At 35.3% G+C, this 23,051-nt stretch overlaps 1 protein-coding gene across 1 annotated transcript; it reads right to left on the bottom strand.

Moving 5' to 3' along the window:
• Nucleotides 1-3,713: 3,713 nt before the first annotated feature.
• LOC101895332 (adenosine kinase) lies at nt 3,714-21,478 on the bottom strand. The gene is made up of 4 exons (XM_005189535.4): nt 20,527-21,478; nt 20,195-20,356; nt 19,959-20,117; nt 3,714-4,703 (listed from the first exon to the last, which is right to left on the bottom strand). The coding sequence occupies exons 1-4, from the start codon at nt 20,682-20,684 to the stop codon at nt 3,986-3,988; spliced, it is 1,197 nt and encodes a 398-aa protein (XP_005189592.2). The 5' UTR covers nt 20,685-21,478; the 3' UTR covers nt 3,714-3,985.
• Nucleotides 21,479-23,051: the final 1,573 nt, after the last annotated feature.

Raw genomic sequence — 23,051 nt, forward strand, 5'->3', positions numbered from 1 at the left:
AGAATTTTCCAAGTATTTTCCCTACCGCCAACCTCACTTTGGTTGGAAAATCGGAAAAATTCGATTATCTGAAATCATTTGGGAATATGAGGCATATATACATATATAAGTACTCCTCGAGACCTTTCATTTGAGTCTAGCGCCAATTACGCATCTATTATAGTTTTAGTGTAATTCAGAAATTTCCATGCTTTTTCCCTACTGCCAACTTCACGTTAGAAAATCGGAAAAATTCGATTATCTGAAATAATTTAGGAATATAAGGCATATATATTTAGAAAGTACTCCTCGAGACCTTTCATTTGAATCCCGCCCCAATGACGCAGCTATCATAGTTTTTGTGCAATTCAGAATTTTCCATGCATTTTCGCTACCGTTAACCCCACTTGGATTAGAAAATCGGAAAAATTCAATTATCTGAAATCATTTGGGAATATAAGGCATATATACTTAGAAGGTACTCCTAGAGACCTTTCATTTGAGCCCGCCCAAATGACGCAGATATTATGTTTTTTCTGCAATTTGGCATTTTCCATGCAGTGTCCCTACCGCCAATCCCACGCTGTTTATTCGTCCTCGTCGGGAAATTGTGTCATTTTCCTGTTAACTTAATTTAGGAGAATTGGTTTTATCTTAATATTTGTTGAAAATACGTTGATTTATCAAAAAATAGTAAAAATTAATATTAAAAAAAATATTTTGTGTCTTTGCTTTTATATTTTAAAATTTATCTTCACGGGCATCACAAAAGGTCAAAATTTTAAAAGAAAATGATTTACCTCATATAAAGAGAAAGGATCATTCGATTTTGTGCTATCTTCGCCAATTCCAATATACACCAGAGGGCTGCAATGAGTAGGCTTGATCACACACAGTGGAAATACAATCAAACTCAATCAGTCGGTCAGATGCAACATGTTCATTCGAGTTACTCAAGCCAAACGAAAAAGTTGTGATCAAACATGTATTGATCGAAGTTTTGTGATAGCAATCAAACAGCTCACATGAGTTATTTGTTTACGAACTTATGTTGAATTGTTCATAACGGGTCGATCATCTATGATGGGTCTGATCGTTTTATTTATGCTAGTTAAGTGAGTGATTTGATTTGATTAAAACACAAATGTTCAAATTTGAGCGAAATCATGATTGTAATTTTACTAAGGATTTCATAACTAAAAGATGTCCCCATTAAAGAAATTGGTACAAATTATATTTAATAAGCATACAATTTTTCATTGTATTTGGTTTTTTGGTATGCTAGACTTCAGTAACTTATTTGAAAAAAAAAAAAAAAAAAAAAATTAAATTTTTAATAAAGAAACACATCATTGGTATTTAGAAAACTAAAAATGTTTAAATATTTTTTTTATTTTACAATATTTGTCAAGATTTTTCACATACTTCGACCTTTTCGTTTACCTACACCTGTGTAGTTTCTACTTGCAACAATTTCGGTCGCACTATCACAATATTCTTCCATTTCAAATATTAAAAAAGTCAAAATAAACTGTCCCAACTTGATTAAATGATTGAATAAACAATGACGTTGAGCGAACTCGATTCAAAGAAGACAATCACGGTTGTGATTGCTCATTTACATTCATATGTTCGATCAACTCATGTTGCTGAACACATCAAACCGTCTCGAACGCTCTTGTTTAATTGTGAGTGAAGTGATTCAAACTGAGCGTTCGATCAGAAGCGAAAACGGTCATTTCATTCAGATCAAACTAAACGACGGCATCAACAAAAATCATGTAAGAAACCGAGTATGCTTGAATTTTTGCATACTCGTTGCAGCCCTCTGATATAGACTATCCTCTAACCCCCTCCCCCATAAGGCGCCAACATTTTGAACAATTATAACTTATAAAATGTGAAATAAGAGTTGGCTTTAGAGCAGTTACAGTTTGGTTTCAGAGGGAACTAATATATGGAAGGCATATTCAATTCTAAATCGATTTTCACTAAATTTGACGGAGACATTTTAATGCTTTATACCAAATAACATTCCTATAGAGTACATGATATCACTCCGAGAAGGATTATATTAAAATAATATATATCGGGGCCGAGTTCTAATGGAAACGTATGTCCCGAAATTCACTCCATTTGGGCTGATACTAGCCATTATTTGAACACTAAACCTGAAATCGGTTGAAGATATATATGGGGGCTATATCCAAATCTGAATCGATCTATATCAAATTAAGCAGATCCATTTCCGAGCTCTATAAAATATCTTGTACCAAATATCATTGTTATCGAATGCACATTACATGTGAGGGACTTAAACACCAAATCGAAATGAAGCATGTATATGGGAGCTATAGCTGAACCGATTTCCACCAAATTTAATGTAGTTGCTTCTAGACTGAATTCGATCGGATATGCCAAAATTCAGGTATTTTGGAATGATATTGGCTATTTGGTGCACAATTAACTCGAAATCGGTGGAGGATATATGTTGGATCTATATTCAGATCTGAACCAATCTTGACAAAATTTAAAACTCTTGTTCCAGAGCTGCATTTGATATCTGTTACCAAAGATCATTGTTGTGGAATGCATATTACGCGTGTGAGGGACGTTAAACCCAAATCGGATAAAACATATATATGGGAGCTATAGCTATATCTGAACCTATTTATACCAAATTTGAAGTACTGGTTTCTAGGAGGAATTCAGTCGTAATTACCAAAATTCAGTCCATTTGCACTGATATTAGCCATTTGGTGCACAATAATCCTGATATCGGATAAAGATATATATGGGAGCTATATCCTAATTTGAAATTATCTCCATAAAATTTGACAGAAGTATTTTTGAGCAGTATCTGATGTCCGGTACCAAATATCATTCATGTAGAGTGCATATTACGAATGTGAGGGACTTAAAAAACGAAATCGGATGAAACATATATATGGGAGCTATAGTTATATTTTAACAGATGTTCTCAAAATTTGATGTACTTGCTTCTAGGTTAAATTCTGTGAGATGTACCAAAGTTCAGGTCATTTGGACTTATATTGGCCATTTGGTGCACAATTAACCCGAAATTGGATCTAAATCTGATCCGATTATCACCAATTTCGAGAGGATTCGGCTTTGAGCCCAATAAATATTGTTTGGCAAATTTCATATCAATCGGAAAATAAATTCCAACTTGCATTTTGTTCACAAGAATACATGAACAGACTGACATGTATAAATCGACTCAGAAAGTGATTCTATGAAAATCCTCAAAAGTACCTATGGGTCTATATCGCTTCTTTCCCCATGTTATCTTATTTGAAGACAGTGAATCGTGTTGCTCAATAAAAAGTGTAATTTAAGGGATCATAGAACTTGCGGTCACCTATAAGCCCAAAATTTATTTCGTTCCTAACATTGCAAGAAGTCTCTCAAAACTCCCCAATACTTATGAAAACAAGCTCGAAGACATGCTTTAAGACACTTTACATGCGTTGTTATCGATTAGTTCGATAACTCCAACATAAAAAAGTCATAACATTTTCCCTTTGACCCTTTAATAAAATTGGACCACCATTAAAAGAGTAAGGTTTTATCCCTGGTCTACTCATCAGCCCTATATAGAAAATAGAACTACATTTATTAATTATTACAATATATTTATAATTTAAAAAAAATAGGTATAAAATTATTTATTGTTTAAATTATGAGAATTACCAATGAATAATGGAAAATCCTTAAATGACAAATGAGATATATTTGTATGTATGTAAATAATTGCTTGGAGATTCAAATGTGTTGTTGTAATGCAATAAAATAAAATATCAAGGTAAGAGTAAAAGCATGACAAACAATGTATGTTGTGTATATAAATAAATTTAAAAAAAAAATATTATTATTAAACAAATACTAAGGTTCTCCAGGAATCTAGCATTTAGCAATGAATATTTTCGTCACAGCATAATCTTAAGTGCCAAAGCACCATTACAAGCTACAAAACCAAAAAAACTTAAGGCAAATTGCAACCAACTTGTGTGGCAACTTTGGCCGCAACATCTCCGGCCACTCGAACACACTCGCCCAACGGTCGTTTCTCCAGCCAAGCGTGTAGGAACGCTGCAGCAAATGCATCACCACAACCCGTTGTATCAACAATGTTTTCAACACGCGGGACATTGTAGTTTTCAAAACTTATCTCACCAGGCGGTGAGAATTCATCTTGGTAGTTTGTTATCAGAGTTACACCCTTAGCTCCCTTAGTCATAAGCAGAATTTTTGGGGTCTGACTTTGTTTTAGTAGTTCCTGGGCCAAGTCATCAATACTTTGAGCACCCCAACATTCCCGGAATGTCTCAAACTCATCCTTGTTGCCAATCACGAAAAACGCATTCTTCACCAAATACAACATGTGTTCGTAATTCGCTTGGACTATGTAAGGAGCACTTAGATTCACAGCCAGTCGCCGTCTTCCGCGTATGTAGTTGCGCACCACATAAGTGACCACTTCCTCACGGTGAGGCACAAAAAAGCCTTCTATGTAGAAGATTTGTTTGTTGCCGGCATTGCGTAGGAAAAACGCTTTCTCGTCTTGTTCGATTTTACGCAAAAAGTTTTCCGAGAATTTCGCCGATGCTCCAATGTTGGCATACAGCGCCAGCGAGTCTTTGTGTACCAAGCAAATGCACCGGCCCGTAGGTGTATCGGCAACTTTTTGCAATCTGTAATTGCTGTGGAAAAAGAGAAAGATGATGAAACAATAAATTAGTAAAGTGCTACGTCATTGTTATAAATTTGAATATAATTAGACTTAAAGAGTCGCACAAACAAAAAAGTACAGAACAAGTCATTTAATTATGAGCAAATAGTGCGCTTACACATATGTATGTATCTGTGGTCTGTGTTAGTATTTACTTGCTGTAGGAGTGTGTTGCGGAAGATTTCCATTTGAAAGCACAGAAGAGTAATAATGTCATGCATCTCATTACGGCTACTTGTGTGCTTCCAGGGAAGATTATATCAGCATTTGCAAATATATTTATTGCATAAACAACAAAACGTGGAAGAGTCAAAAAAACTGTTACACAGCCTTCCTTCATGATTGCAAAGTTTTAGAAATTTAAAAGTTTAAATTGCTTGAATTTTTTCGAAATGTCTATAAAATTTTAGATTTTCTTAAAGATTTAGTATTTTAGAGTCCAACGAAATCCCATTTATTTAAATAAGAAAATCTAAGCAAAACTCCAACACGCTCACAATATCGCCAGTTCTACCAATTCACCTTTTTTTGACGAAGTTACAACTTTGATGACGAGTAAGATATTTGTATATTTACACGCCCAAACAAAACGGCTGAAGCTAAAATCTTAAAAAAAATTGAATCACTCGTGGTTTCTATGTGTCAGATAAGGCTGAGCTTTTACAGTAGAGCCAGAACTTTTAAATTTGGAATGAGGTTTAATGATGGATGAAAATACCCACCATAAATGTACGAAAAGTACTAATGTGTACTACATCTGGTAATATTTTGTATCATATGAACGGTTAGAGCTAAAAAAATTAAATTTGGAATGGGAATCAAAGTTGAAAAATAGGGTCGATGTGAGGAGTTCGTTTTAGATATGTGTTCATGTACACGAAAAACACTAAACGGTACTAAATTTGGTACAATTTGAATTTGGAGGAACGGATTGAGCTGGAATCCTGAAATTTGAAATTACCATCGAAGAGTAGGATTGGAATATGGAGGTAGTTTTCGAAATTTGTGCTTATGAGCACGAAAACTACTAAATGGTACTAAATTTGGTACAATTTCGTTTTGGGTGAACCGATGGAGCTGGAATGCTGAAATTTGGAAATAAGATTACAATTGCATTGTAAGACTGAGATATGTAGGAGGATTTGGAAATTCGTACCTTTGTGTACTAAATGTTACCTAATTTGATACAATTTCGATTTGAGTGAACCAATAGAGTTGGTATCCTAAAATTTGAAAATAAATTTACTGTTGGAGCGTAGGATTGGGGTATGTATGAAATTTGGAAATTCGTACTTTTGTGTACTAAATAAATAATAGTAAATTTAGTACAATTTGGATTTCTATTGCTTGATTGAATAATGGAGATTGTTATAGAAATTTTTATTAAATAAAATTTCTATGGGATTGAGATTGAGGTAGTTTTGGGAATTTGGAGTGTAAATTTGGATTTGTGTGAACCAATAGCTCTGGAATTCTGAACTTAGTGTCAATATTTGTGATTTTGAGGTGGTTTTCTAAATGCGTTCTAAAAAGGACAAAATGGTACTAATTTTTGTATTTGGGGAAAGTATTGTGTTTGAAGTATAAAATTTGCCATTATAATCACCTTTTGTACGGTTTGGTAGATACATGGAAAAATTGAATCTCAACTTTGGAATGGAGATTTAGGATTGATGGATGCAAGAATAAAGCTGAAAATATAAATTCTAGTTTTGGATCACTGTGAGTCGCCTTTATACAAGGAGGTCGTTTACAAATGCGAACTATAATGTGACCTAAAAGTACATAATTGTACCAAATTTGGTACACACTGTCCTACCGTGTGTACCAAATTTGGTACAAATTGTGAATTTTTTTCTGCAATCCATTACATTTGTGTAAAAACCACACATACCGACATATTTAAGGTTATATTGGGTATATTATTCACAATTTTTGCCCAATTTTCTTTAATTTATTTAAAATATGTAAGAAACATCTTTGCATAGAACTGTCAATATAGGTCTAAGTTTTGGCATAGCCCTAATATAACGTTACCTTCCTATATTCGATATTTTCATGAGTTGTGTCACACTTTTAAAAGGAAATGCTTCAAATTTTCCATTTGAAATTCTTAATGGGTACTACAGTCTACGACAGAAAATTGCACATGCAGATCCAGGCCTTCGTATCCCGTATACAGGTCCAGGTCTTCGAATAGCCCCCATATTTTGCATATACAGGTCCATGTCTTCGTATTAGTATTTTTCAATATTTTTTTTTTAATATTTGCAAATTCTTTTCACGTGGGCGGTATTCAAAGTTTGGGCCGGCCGAACTGAGTGCTTTTCCACATGTTTAATTTGTTTTTAGTGTTATAAACTAATTTTCAAAAATGCCTTAATATATTTTGATATATTAAAATGCACGAAATTTAAAAAATAATGACACAATCTTGGCACCAGCATTCAATGCTTTCAAGCTTTGGTTTTCCATAACATTAGCAACACATACACATTAGAAACTTTGGAGCTTTATGAGCCGAATGATCCACTAAAAGGTAATGTAAGAGGACTACCTTCGGCATTACTAGTAGGTTAGAAATAATGTAGGTAGGTTGGAAATAATGTGTTATTTCATAAAAAAATGCAAAATAAAATAACTTATTTTCTTCATTACCAAGTAATGAGTAACGTCGACAAAAATTGTGCATCTCGGACTACTAAACCAAAAGTTGCGATTTCTACGTTGATTTGATGATGCAGATGCAAGACTTGAAACAACCTTAATATTTGAAACCGTGCAGCAGTGTGTTCATCTTCGCTTTATACGATTGTGAGATAAATACCAGCAGTGGATAAAGTAAACAAGTACAAGTTAGGCCGGGCCTAACTTTGAATACCCTCCATCATTTGGAACGAATTAGGAAATTTTCAAAAAAATAAAATCCATTAAAAATTCTCTTAAAAATACCGAATATCAGAGGGTGCCGATACATGGGGGATATACGATATTGTGGACATATATAGACAAATCTATTTCAGGGGTTAAAGTACTCACAAGGAACTCCTTGTGCGGATTTTCGGACAATTCCATGGAAAATGTGCTAAAATTATCAAAATACCGAATATCGGAAGGCGCCGTTATATGAGGAATATACGATATCGTGGACCTATATAGACAATTATCTTTCGGGGGTAAAGTACTAACAAAGATCCCCTTGTGTAGAATTTCAGACAATTCTATTGAAAAATGTGACTAAAATCATCAAAATACCGAATATCGGGGAGTACTGTTATATGGGGGCTATACGATATCGTGGGCCGATATAGCCCATCTTTGAACTTGACCTGCCCGCAGACAAACGACAGATCTGTGTAAAATTTTAGCTCCTATCTTAATTCGTTTTGACTGTACCGTGATTACAACAGACGGACAAACGAACGGACGGACAGGGCAAAATCGTCTTAGAATTTTACGCTGATCAAGAATATATATACTTTGTTGAATCTAAAATTATTATTTCGATGAGTTACAAACGGAATGACGAAGTTATTATACCCTCCACGCTATGTATAGTGGAGGGTACTAAAAGGAGAATTGTGGTAAAATGGAAAATTAGTTCTAAATAACAAACCAATTGTTTTTATATCCTACACCACAAGGTGGTCAGGGTATTATGTCTTTGTGCATTTGTTTGTAATACAAATGCTTCGTCATATTTAGTCTTTTGAACTTTAAATTATAATTATAATCATAGCGTGTAATTCAATCCTCCCATAAATAGTTTAATTGTTATGTGGAGCTCTACTATATTAGCAAAGTGGTGTAGGGTATCATAAAGTCGGCCCCGCCCGACTTTAAGACTTTCTTTACTGGTTTCTTTCTACTTATGGGTTGACTTTAAGTGACCAATCTTTAACAACTTAATTCGGGCAACATTGACCTTATTACAATAGTGGGTTGATAGTTTGATTGATAAATCGTTGCGATTGCCAAAAATTTATTAGGAAACCCACTTATTGGCAATGGAAGTTTTTTGGCTATATATGTAAATTTCATTATGGAATCAAGTTATTGATGCTTCTCTTCTCACCCAAATATTTTAAAAGGAATTATTCGAATTACTTGCGAGGCTGGTACCAATTAAATAAATTCGAATTTAAATGCTATAAAATCATTTTCGGCAACTTGTCAGTAGTGGAAGAATCGAAAAATGGCAATTCATTGTTTAATTCTTGTTGGTATTTTTTTAACAGTTAAACTTGAATGAATATGTGTTAAACTTTTCAGTAATACCATGTTTCAAAGCCTGGTCGTGAAATGTTAACAAAACTGTGCAAATTTATTAAGTCCACATTATGTACAATTGGCGTCACAACAGAATTACCCAAAAGTACAGCCTCGTATTTGTTTACAGTGTGTCATAGCTGCTAGGAGGGGGTAGCCCAGCAACAGTTAAGATGAACTTTTTATACCCTCGACCATGAAATAAATTGAAGGTCATAAGTTTCAGGTAATTCCCTAAAAAATTAAGTGAGATATTTAAAATATTTCAAATATTAATTGTGACCATGTGAACATTTTCCCCTAAAAATTATGAAAATATTTCGTTCAAAACCTCAAAACCCTCAAAATATATAGGGCTATATAGGTAAACGTTTTGGTATAGCCCCCACATAACTGTACCAATAGATTTAAATTGTTTTTGGGTGTTTTACGAACAGTTTTAACCCGAATTAGCTGTAAATTGGCAGCATGTGTCCCCATATAACTGTACCCCCAGATATTTGGTATTTTGATGATTTGTGTCACACTCTTCGACACTTCGACACTTTTTTAGCGACAATATTCACCAGAATTATTTCAGATTTCGTACTTGAAGTTCGTAATGGGTACTACAGCCTAAGACAAAAAATTGCATGTGCAAGTTTACGTCTTCGTTAGCCCCAAAAGCAATGCCTCACAATATTTAGAACTTTGATGGTTTTGCGAAATCGCTTCAAGTTTCATATTTGAATAGTGATATTGCCTAGGACAAAAATTGCCTATAACGGTAACTCCTGAGATGGAAAAACTGGAACCAACTTCAGACTGCTGTCATTTCTAAGCCACTCATCCGACAGCTGAAAAAATTATTCCTCATTACATTGTTTACAAGCGTAAAAAAGCATTTTGGTGAGAATTTTCCAGAAAAAAAGTTATTCGTGATGGAATTCAAGCGTGATAGTGTGATTTCTTTATATTTGGCTGGAAAACCTCAAGTGACTATCGTTAGAGCACTCCAGCATTTAAATGTGAATAAATCTTTTGTGTCTCGTACCAGCAGAAATGGCTCGAAAAGTGAAGAAGCGACTTGATCGAAACCCGCGTCGCAGTGGCCGAAAAATGGCTCGTGAGCTGAACATATCGCAATATTCCATTCGGCAAATATTGAAAAATGAGCTCGGAGTAAAGCCATTGAAATTCCAAAAAGTGCAGAACTAACACCGCAACAGAAAGAAAGAAGACTCAAAAGAGCTAAGGATTGCTTCGCTTGGCGGAAAGTGGTGAACTGCCGAATTTTGGTTTCTCCCATGAGAAAACATTCATTGTCCAGCAGTTTGTAAACAAACAAAATGATCGTGTTTACTTGCCAAAGAGGTCAGCTGAAAATGTGCACCTTCTGTTGGCCACCAGAACTCAAGCGCCGGCCATGGCGATGTTGTGGGCTGCCATAACAGCCGACGGTCGCTCTCCGCTCGTATTAATCGACCGTGGCATCAGAATAAATGCCGAATATTAACGCGAAAATATTCTGGAGGAACTCAAACACTTTGGCCGCAGACCTTGGACATTACAACAGGACTCAGCACCACGCGCCACCCAAGAATGATTACAAAATAAGATTTCTCGCTTCATTTCCAGCGGACATTGACCACCAAAATCTCTCGATACCAATTCGTTGGACTATTGTGTCTGGAGTATTTTGGAAAGCAGGGTTGTCGATCACTTCAAGCAAGCGTTTCGCCGGGAATGAACCAAAATACCGCAGAGCAACATTCGGGCAGCGTGTTTCGGTTTCATTGGCCGTTTGAAGGCCATAATTCGTGCCAAAGGTGATCAATTGGCACAAATATAAATGTATTCTAAAATTTTATGCTATTTCCGAAATTTGTTTGCTATCATTAAATAAAATTAAAAAAAAAAAAAAAAAAAATTATGGCGTTTGACTTTGTTGTAGTTTTTTTTTGTCTCACCCTGTATTTGGTATTTTTATGATTTAAGCGGTATTTTCAACGGAATATTTGTTGAAAATTTGGAAAACCCTTCCGAATGGTGGACAAATCCGCTTCAGAATCTTTGAAGAAACACCAATCCCCACAAATGGGTTATCTTTTATAATGCCCATAACTGTCATAAAACTCGGATAGATTTCCGGATTGTCTCTATGTATAACACATCCAATGCTCCAATATTAGTTCACTTCTTTTTCTAGTACCTACTCAATAACTTACCAAACAATAATGTGGTTCATAATAAGCCAAAGGAGTAACTGATTTGACAAAAACTTCGTACATGACAGTGTTTGTATCCAATGAGAATCCAGTAACCATTTTGAATAATCGGAGCTCTAATAATATGTAAAATGCGTGGCCGATATTCTTAATACCATATACATCTCAATATTTATTTTAATATTTTATCTGGTTCATGTTATGACCCCTCAAGGACTTGACAATGTGTGCGCAATGTGTGCTTTTTTCTTAGAATAACGATGGTATGGAGATGTAGTTTGTTTGTATACAACAACAATTGTTGTTTTTTATTGGGTCTATGGAAGACAATTTATGTACATTTTTTCTTGGAATGTTTATCGTTAATCTCTGTGTAACTAGATGTACCTTTATGTAAATAAGGAAAGGGAAAATTTTAATTCGCTGACAGATAGCTTACACAGAAAGATCGCATGTTTGCATCGATACTTAAAGAAAAGTTGTGGAAAAAAATTTACATGGAATGTGGATTCGGGACAAAAATCAGAATAAATTTTCTTAGGATAAAAGATACAATGCAGAAGTTAAGATATATATACGTACATATAAATATATGTATGTAAATTGGTTGTCCAACAGTTATCCATCTACCAAATAAAAAATTAAAACTTTTTCAACGGTGTGATGTTAAAGTACTACCAGTTTACGCTGTCATGACTAATTTAGAAACAAAACACTTGTTCTGAAATAAACAGTTACTAATTCCCAAGTTTGCTATCTGGATCGGAGGTTTTTGTGGTAATAGTCAACACGTTTCAAATAGAACATTTAACTTTCCAACAACGAGTGGCATATTCACGCTTTATTGTGTCATCAGCGATTATTATTAATTTTTCCAAGGAGATTGTCCGAAGGGTTGTAGTTTAAATATAAAAACAAAATGTGGACTAAAATTTCTTAATATCAGCCTTAATCTTTCCCAAACAAAAAGCAATATTTAAGTGTTTGTTTTCTCTTTCGAGACGAGCTTAATGATCTGAAATTTGCGGACCTCTGTGTGCAGCCAACTAGAAGTTGCCGTCTCTACGTTCAGAGCCATTAACCCGTCTTCCTAAAGCAACACTAAAACAAGTGTATGCATTGGAAGCAATGTAGTTGTTGTGGACAAAAAATCCATCACTACAAAAACAAAACGTTGCTGTGAAAAAGATCTGCCAATAGAACTTGAGTCGAACCTGGAGAGTTTCTAGTGTATAATTCGCATATGCTAATTTGCAATAAGTTCGAAATATATACTACTTTCCAGAGAACGGCCCTTGTAAGCCATCATCCACATCAAATATGCCTGATGAGCCGCTTAACCAACGGCGAAACGCGTCGCATAGTGGTGAGTGTGTGATAGTGTCTATCTGGCTTTCCTTTTCACTGCAAATTTCAGATCATTAAGCTCGTCTCGAAAGAGAAAACAAACACTTAAATCATAAAACATATGATCTTCGCCTTAACAAGGCAAAACTCAAAAAGCAATATTGTTTCTGTGAAAACGATATTTTTAAATCCCATTTTCTTTGAAGGGAATACAATTTTGAACCCATCTGTCATTAGATAGGACATGTCGGTCTATTTCGTATATCCCCAAATAATGGTACCTCTCTATATTTGGTATTTAAATGTTTTAAACCACATTGTTTACCAAACAGGAGTGGACCGACATATGCCATATTTACATTAGATCTGTGGTTGATTTCCACATGCCATAATAGTGATGATTATTCAAAATGTTAACCCCTGGTGGGGGAGATGCCAGAAGGAGTGGACCGATAAATTCCACATTAAAATCTGGTCTATGGATGAGAGGAACATTAAGACATACCAAGATTGAAAAAATTGCTGACCGTTTGTGGGGAGATACGGAAAGAGTGTGTAGATATATCCCATCTTCACAACAGACACTAAAATTGGGATGATTGAAATTTGAAAAGAATTTCACTTTTTATGGGCGTTTTGGCTATTCAAAATGTTTACCCTTTGTGGGGGAGACTTCAGAAGGAGTGGTCCGATATTGTCCATTCTCGCACTTAACCTTGCGCTGATAAAGATATTCGGTCTTGAACAAAATCGGATTACCTTTTATCTTTCTATGAGGTAAATTACACGGTGCAACACAAAAAAAAAACTAGTTAAAAAGCAGTAAGTTCGGCCGGGCCGATCTTTGAATACCCTCCACCATTTAGAACGAAATTTTCAAAAAATAAAATTCGTTAAAAGTTCTGTTAAATTTTTAAAAATACCGAATATAGCCGTTATATTCTATACGACGTAGACCTACATAGGTATTGTTTGTTATAAGCCATTATCATATTATATACGGGTATAATGTAGCATCTTCAAAATACCGTATATAGGGAGGTACCGTTATATCGCAGCTATACGAAGACCTGGACCTGCATAGACAATTTTCTGTCACAGGCTGTAGCATCCATTACGAAATTCAAATACGACATCTTAAACAATTTCGGTGAGTATTGTACCTAAAATCGTCAAAATACCGATTATAGGGAGGAACTGATATATGGGGCCTATACGAAGACCTGAACCTGCGTAAAAAATTTGTATCACAGACTGTAGTTCCCATTACGAACTCTAAGTAAGTAATTTGAAACTACTCCGGTGAATAATGACGCTAAAAACATCAAAATATCGAATATTGGGAGGTACCGTTATAGGGGGCTATACGAACACGTGGATCTGATTCTGTCATAAGCTGTAGCATCCATTACGTAACTTCAAATGCCAAATTTGTATGTTTAATGTAGCTAAAATCATCAAAATACCGAATATAGGGAGGTACCGTTATATGGGGGATATATGAAAAGGTGAATCTACATGACCCATTTACGAACTTAACCTGCCTACTGGCAAAATAAACATGTGTGCAAAATTTTAGCCTTTTAGCTCAATTCGTTCGAAAGATAGCGTGATTACAACAGACAGACAGACGGACATCGCTAAATCGACTTAAATTTTACGCTGATCAAGAATATATATACTTTGTTGGGTGTGACATGAGTATTTCGAGGAGTTACAAACGGAATGACAAAGTTATATATAGAATGGTGGAGAGTATAATAATTAAGGGGAAAATCCAGCAGATTATGACAGAAAACCTAAAAAACACGTGGTTCGGCGTTTTCAAAGTCTACATCGAAATGTAACCAAAATAGAGGGGGCAATTTACCCTCTATTCCACACTTTTGGAAATTTTCGGATTAAGATTTCCCGGCGTCCCTGCATTTTAGGTATATAGTGTCTTTGGCAATATTGAACATAAAAATACAAGAATCTATTGGGAAACTATTGAAAAAAATATGACAAAGACCATAGTAATAACCAGGGGTTATAATTATATAACGGCTGTACCAAAAGGTGAACCAATTTTTTTTTTTTTTTTTGTAAATAGCGTTTCGACATAGTTAGAGCTCAAAATACCAAAATTTAGACAAAATTAATTAGAAAACATAGGCAAAACGTAAAGATCAAAAATAATCAAGACTTTTATTAACAATGATTTGTGCTTTTTATGGTACATATTGAGTATACAAACTTCTTTTGTTCAGAGACTCACAACGAAATTTTATCTAGAAAAATTCTTAATTTTCCAGTTTTGGTCAATTTCAAAACCTAAATATTATACGATCATCAAAAAGGTCATAAATATTATGCGATCAGCAAAAGCAATAGGCTTCTCTTCTGACCATAACCCCATCTCCATGTCTGTTGTAATCACGCTATCTTTCGAACGAACTGAGAGGTCTTCGCACAGTTCCGATACAGCGGTACCTCCCTATATACGATATTTTAATGATTTTAGCTACATTATTTACCGTTTATTTTAAGTTTCGAATTTGAATATGGTAATGGCTTATGACAACCAATGCCTATATAGGTCCACGTCGTATAGACCCCAATGTAACGACTGTATTCGGTGTTTTAAAAATATTAACATAATTTTTAAAGGATTTTATTTTTTGAAAAATTTCAAACTCGTTCTAAATGGTGGAGGGTATTCAAAGTGCGGCCCGGCCGATCTTACTGCTTTTTAACTTGTTGTCTTTGATGTCGTCCTTCTAAAATGATGCTTTGTTGGAAATTTCTGGACAAACTCACATAAAGTACGGCTGTAAGCCTAAGATGTGTTTTTAATATAAATGAAATCCTACCGTTTAGGTAAGACTTCCGACGCCTTCTAGGACCTATAGTAGAATTATATGACAAATACTGTTGTGGATCATTTTGACTTGCTGCGATCCCGTTTAAAGTTTCACTGTGACTTAATTTGTATCTATATCTGTAGGTATTTAAATACCAATGCACTGGATGACTGATTTTATATTCATAAACATACGATCTTGATGTGTCAATTGTCTGTCGTCGAATAAAAAGATTTCTTTGTCTTATTTACAGGAAGAAACAAATGTTTACAGAGAAGTTTAACAAAGAACTTAAGAAAAGGGAAATATGAATGCATATTGTAGTTGAGTCAAGATCCATGTATTTTGATTTTTTTGTCTATCGATTTATGACTAACTAGCAAGTGTTCGCAAGTTCATTGGCATGTGTTTTTTTTTAACAGAAATTAAAGTGCATAAATGTGTTTGTTTTCTCTTTCGAGACGAGCTTAATGATCTGAAATTTGCAGTGAAAAGGAAAGCCAGATAGACACTATCACACACTCACCACTATGCGACGCGTTTCGCCGTTGGTTAAGCGGCTCATCAGGCATATTTGGTGTGGATGATGGCTTACAAGGGCCGTTCTCTGGAAAGTAGTATATATTTCGAACTTATAGCAAATTAGCATATGCGAATTATACACTAGAAACTCTCCAGGTTCGACTCAAGTTCTATTGGCAGATCTTTTTCACAGCAAAGTTTTGTTTTTGTAGTGATGGATTTTTTGTCCACAACAACTACATTGCTTCCAATGCATACACTTGTTTTAGTGCTGCTTTAGGAAGACGGGTTAATGGCTCTGAACGTAGAGACGGCAACTTCTAGTTGGCTGCACACCGAGGTCCGCGGTTCAAATCCCACAGCCAGGCTCGGCTGAATTTTTGAGTTTTGCCTTGTTAAGGCGAAGATCATATGTTTTATGATTTATGTGTTTGTTTTCTCTTTCGAGACGATCAGATCATTAAGCTCGTATCGAAAAGAGAAAACAAACACATAAATCATAACCTTACGATATTCGGAATTTTATGATTTTTCAATAGATTTGTCTGGAATTCGATGTGTAAAGTTCTTTATATGCACTTATCAATCTGACGATAAATTGTGTCAATAGGTCTACGATTGCATATAGCTCTCACATAAATTACCACCAGATATTCGACATTTTCTTAATTTTGGTCAATTTTTTTTATAAAATTGTCTTTTTTTAGCCGAAAATTGTCTGATAGGTCCTTTTATTACCACACCAACATTATGGTACCCCATCGGTATTGGCATTTTGGTCTTGCAATAATGGATCTATTTGGAATATATTTTTCAAATTTTCATTTTAAATGGATATCTTACGAATGATCGTGTACAATATCAAATAAGAGAAAAATATTGGAAGCTATGGCCCGGTGGAATAATGCTTTTCAACTTATTTGGGTTTCTTTCGGTGGCTGCTGTTGTTTACAAAACTAAAAGAATGCTCGGCAAGAATTCTACTCCCAGGAATACTCCCGCTCGAATTTGAGTTAAGAGTGAAACCCGCTCGCTCATTTTTACCAGAGAAGTGCCATAAGAAGTGGGGGGATGATATTTGAGACTTGCAATTTGGCAGGGATTGTAATCAAACTTTCAAAGCTAGTTTTGAAAAGGTTTGTTGCTTTATATAGTCCTTATATTAAGGTACCCGTAATTTCCGGCATCTAAAGAATTTCAGCCATAATTTCGGTTTTAATTTGATAAAACTTATTCCGCATATTTTACCAATCGAATGCGCCATATTTTGTTATTAAGACTTCGCATTGTTTTATACCCTACAACACACCGTGGTCAGGGTATTATGTATTTGTGCATTTGTTTGTAACATAGCGAAGGAAGCGAGATAGAGCCATACATAGTTCCTTTTGGAACTCAGAATTATGAAATTATGTACAAATTATTTGTTTGGCCCAAGGACGAACGCTATTGAAATTTAAGATAATCGATCAAAATTTAGATATAGCTCCCATATATATCTTCATCCAATTTGCCTTTAATTGTGCACCAAATGCCTATTACTAGTCCAAATGGGATGGAATTTGTTATATACGACGAAATTAAGAAACACGTTTGTAAAATTTGGTGCAAATTGATTCAAATATAGCTATAGCTCTCATATATAATTTTTCATCCGATTTGTTATTTTTGTCCTCCACAGCCGTAATATGCACTCCGCAACAACGATATTCGGGGAAGCATATCATATATAGCACAGAAATACCTTTGCCAAATTTAGTCGAGATCGATTCAGATTTGGATAAATATATATCTTTACTCATTTTCAAGTTTATTGTGCATTGCGCATTGGAACATACGAACGAATTCAGCCTAGTAAAATTTTATAGGGATCGGCTCAGTGTTGTATATAGCTCCCATATACATATATCTTCAACTGATTTCACGTTTATTGTGCCTAAAAAGCGTAATATCAGTTAAAATAGGATCGATTTTGATGAATATTGGTTCAGACACAATGCCTCCGTCAAATTTCGTAAAAATTAAGAGGGGGATATTCCTCCCATATATTAGTTGCTTTCGCCCTTATATTATAGCTGCTTCGAAGCCATAATACCCATTCAAAAACGACCATATTTGGTATGACATGATTTTAATAAACACTCCATAAAAACGATTATTTGTTATGGATAGCTCAAAATATGATAAGTGGTGTAGGGTATCATAAAGTCGTCACCGGACGACTTTTGGCCTTTTATTAGTCGTTTTATAACATACAGTACCTATTCGATGAAGTATCGGTATTTAGAAGGTTTTAGCTATGTATTAATTTTTTGTATGACATGACGCAATCCTTTTGAAACCAAATGTTGCCGAATTCCTCTTCTTACTGTTTTCTGATAGAATATTCGTTCAACATGGATTCTTAACGTAACGACCACTTCTTACTCATTTTGGAAGAAAAACCAGTAAAGAAAGTCTTAAAGTCGGGCGGGGCCGACTTTATGATACCCTACACCACTTTGCTAATTTAGTAGAGCTGCGCATAACAATTAAAAGTTTTTATGGGAGAATTCAATCATACACGCTATGATTATAATTATAATTTATTTCAAAGGACTAAATATGCCGAAGCATTTGTATCTTTTAAATTCAGACTTGTATTGCCCATTTGGTGCAAAATTAATTTGAAATCAGATAAAGATATATATGGGAGCTATATCCAAATCTGAACCGATCTCGGAAAAATTTGGCAAAGATATTTCTGAGCTGTATTTGATATATTTCCCTGAATATTGTTGTTACGGAGTGCATATTACGGTTGTGGGTAACAAATATGACAAATCGGATGAACAAATTTGACATACTAGCTTCTAAACTCAATTCGGTCGTAAGTGCCAAATTTCATCTAATTTGGGCAAATATTAGACTTTGGTGCACAATTAAAGGTAAATCGGACGATATCCAAATCTCAACCGATCTCGATAAAATTTAGCAAAGATATTTCTGAACTGTATTTGATATATTTCCCCAAATATTGTTGTTACAGAGTGCATATTACGGCTGCGGAGGACAAAAATAACAATTCGGATGAACAATATAAATGGGAGCTATAGCTATATCTGAACCGATTTCGATCAAATTTGGCATACTTATTTTCAGGTCCAATCTGATCGTTCGTGCAAAATTCCATACTTTTCGGACTGATATTACACGTTTGGTGCACAATAAAAGGCAAATCGGACCAAGATTTATATGGGTACTATACCTAAATTTTGACCGATTATCTCCAAGTTCAATAGGGTTCGTCCTTGGGCCAAACAAATGATTTGTGAAAAATTTCATCTGGATCGGGCAATAAATGCGAACTGTACTTTGTTTACAAAAATACATGGACAGACGGACGGACAGACGGACGGACATGCATAAATCGACTCAGAATGTGATTCTATGCAGATCATCAAAAGTAACTATGGGTCTATCTCGTTTCCTTTTGCCTGTTACAAACAAATGCACAAAGACATAATACCCTGACCACCTAGTGGTGTAGTATATAAATAGCCCGATTATGACTCTGGACCAAAATCTACACCAAACGGTGACTCGTTTTGGGTGCATCGACTTTTCAATGTACATATGCGTGCGGGATTTCTGTTCGGCAATTTTGCTTGTTTACATACGTAGCTGAAAGTTAGTGCTTCCAAATTCATACGCAATTCTGCAACATTACATCAGCTAAGTGTTACCATACACAAAATAAGCACGAGCTTTCTGTTCGACTTTAACAGTAAACCCCCGATTTTTTTAACTTTGAAGGTTTTTGTCCCAGAGCAGTCATTTTCGGCACACTTTTTGTTATAAGATTTTATTTATTTGAAGTATTTTACCTCATTATCCTATTGAATTCAATAGCTAATATAGGACAGTTTTCCTCACAGTGCTACATTGAAAATTAGTTGTATCATTCAAATCTGGTCCTTGCTGAAGTACGTTGTATCAAAAAACACTTTTCGACAGATTACCTAAAGTTTAGGAGCTTTTTTCATCTTTTTTACTTACACATTATCCATGCCATCCTTTCTCAACAGATCCTCAACAATTACGGAATGTTTATCATCACCGACGGCACCGAAAAACATTGGCTCGGTGCCCAAACGTTTGAGTATACGAACTGTATTTAAAGCGGATCCGCCCAAATGGGGATCTTGTTGCTGGTTGCTGCAAAGAAACGGAGAAGAGGAACAACACTTCAAACATCACAAATAAAAGCATCAATGAAAGCATTCACCACTTACTTATTGTCGCTGATGGCCTCGGTTGTCACCTTGGCTAAGGTCTCCACATCTAGTTCGGCTCTGGTATTCAAAGATAATTTGTAGCGTTCCAACAATTGGGTGTCTGGCAAATGGGCTGTCTGGTCGAGTAAAACATTGCCAAAGGCAACAACTTTGCGTGGTCTAAATAAAGTTTTTGTTGGTTTGTTTGTTGTCATTTTGTGTGCGTGTGTTGAGAACGCCAAACGCAGATATCAAGAACAGCCGAAAAGAAAAACAAGAAGACAAAAATGAAAAGTTGTTGGCCAATATTACATCATTTGGTAGTAAACAAAGAAAAAGTTGAAACTTACATGGAGTCGTTGGATGAAAAAGCAAAGGTACCAATTTCCTGGAAATTAATACCCATTATGCGGGCATAAAGACTTTGTAAATAATCCATGCTTAAAATATTGGACGATGATGAGGGTAGAGGTAGTTTATTTGTAAATCTTGCAGCTTTAGCCTGCATTAATTGCTTTTGGTTTAGATTTGAACCGTTTAAATCTTGTGATACTTGATTGTCCGGATATACAAACACATGCACATAATACGAACGGAGGGACGTTTTTGTAATAGCTTATTTGTAACGATAGCTTTGTTTAATCGATAATTCCAATGAGAATTCTTGTTCAGTTTCACGAGAATGGGATTTTTATATTCTTCTCTTTTTTATGAATTGAATTTCACAAAAATGACATTTTGTTTATTCATATTTTTGGTTTTCTAACAACACTTCGCACTGAAACACCAATGCTATGACTGACACAACAGCGTTAAAAAAACTGCTAAAATTTCCCCATTTCACTGGTGGCACGATATATTGAATTGCAGCGGAACACTTTGCCGAACATTGATGTAAAACGATAAAGCGACCGACCGACTGAAAACAACCACCGCACAACTTGACGGTTAGCGGAACTCTGTTGAGAAGTCAACCGTATATAGTCCGATTAAGTCTCTCGTTGGCGAATGGGGGAGAGTGAGTGAGCGAGTCACTGTGGTGTCCCCCACATTTTGGAACAGTTTATTTTGTTGTGGTTCGTTGGTTTGTTGTTCAATTGTCAGTGTTTCGTGTTTTCGTTTTTTTTTTTTTTGTGGTCTTCAGTTTATTATTTTTGTTTTTACCTGTCTGTCAGTTACGGTGGTGAGTGGGATCAAATCTATTAAAGGTTCGTATTATTCATCATTACGTAGTTTTTGTTTCAGTATGAACTCCATTGTTATGGTTAAAAGAAAACAGATTTATTTGGCCAAACGACATGGTGCTGCTCGTTATGTGAGCAAATAATGAAAAGGGTTGCCATGCGAATTTAAATATTTCGCTTGCAAGGGAAAATTTAAAATTTCCATGCTCCACAAAAAATACCATCAGTTAGTTGATGAGAAATAGCGTCATATCCCAAATATCAACTATCGATCAAATTAAAACAAGTTAGGTAGTCTTTGCGAATATAAGTTCTTTAATGGGAATTCCGTACTTTTTGAGATGTAGATCTTCAACTTAGCCAATACAAGTCGGCGCAAAAGTAAACTTCCGATTTTTGTGGATAGTTTTTATTTGGTTTTTAAGTTTTTTACATCAAGTCGAGAATTTGATGTCATGTAAATGGCCGCCGCCACAGTTTGTTGTCATTTGAGCCCTTTTTATGGCATTTCCATCCCTTTGGCCACAATTTCCGGCGTTAGGTCCTCACATTCTTGTCGGATATTGTCTTTAAGAGCTGAAAGAGTCTGGGGCTTGTTGGCATAGAACCGCGACGTCAAAAAGCCCCACAACAAGAAGTCTGGAGTGAAATCGCCAAAACGGGAGATTAGGCTCCCGGGAAATATATATTTTAGCATACCCATTGTGTCACGTGCAGGGTGTGCCGGTCCACCTGTTGGAACCACATGTTTTCCAACTCATCAAGTTGCGGTAAAAAGAAGTCGTTGGTCCTTTCTTTGTAGAGCACACAATTCATAGTAACCGCTTGACCCGCGAAGTCTTCGATGATAAACGGTCCGATGACTCCTCCAGATTTTCAGTACCCCAGAAGCGAAAATTTTGCCAAAATGGAAATTGGAGTCATCACTCGTAATTGTTTTTGATGAAAAATCATCTTTTTCTTTCTAGTGATTTAGGATGGCTTGAGCGTATGTTAGACGCGATTGGCATTCAGTACCTAACAGCTGATGCACCATCTTTCGACGACACAGACATTAGGTGTGTCTGGTTACTTTTCCAGCAGGAATTGTCCAGCAACTTCTTTCTGAGAGAGTAAGGTAGTTTTATTCTCTTTTGCAAGAAAATTACCAGAAGTAAACAGATCAAAACATACCAATTTGTCCCTCATTAAAAGAATTAAAATAAAGGAAGCACCACCGATTATACAAGTTTTATAAATAAAAATGTTGGAAATAGTCTTTTATTTTCATATTACATATAAATATTTACGTTTTTCACATTTTGTAAAGTTGTTCTCCAAAAACAATTAGTCTTGCTAATTCCAAAAAAATATTTTCAAATTGAAAGCACAAAAATAAATAAATAAACAATGTAAAACATCTGATTGAATGTCGATGAATAAGAAGAAGAAGAGTTGCAAGTGATTGCAAGAAGAAATTTGTCCAGCAAGAATTTGCAAACTCTCACAGAAAGAACTGTCAAAATTTCTCTCTCCAACCGCTCTCTTTTGCAGAACTTTCGGGTTAACAAACGACTTCCAGTAACAATTTGTAACAATTGTTACAAATTTTAGGGTAACCAGACACACCTATTCTCTGCTACTTCAGTAATATACTCCGGAGTCTGCCACGCCTGGTAGCATCGAGGCGAGCGGCTAAACGTCGCAGTGTT

This window comes from Musca domestica, unplaced genomic scaffold (genome assembly GCF_030504385.1).
Source record: "Musca domestica strain aabys unplaced genomic scaffold, Musca_domestica.polishedcontigs.V.1.1 17, whole genome shotgun sequence".
NCBI classification, from domain to species: domain Eukaryota; kingdom Metazoa; phylum Arthropoda; class Insecta; order Diptera; family Muscidae; genus Musca; species Musca domestica.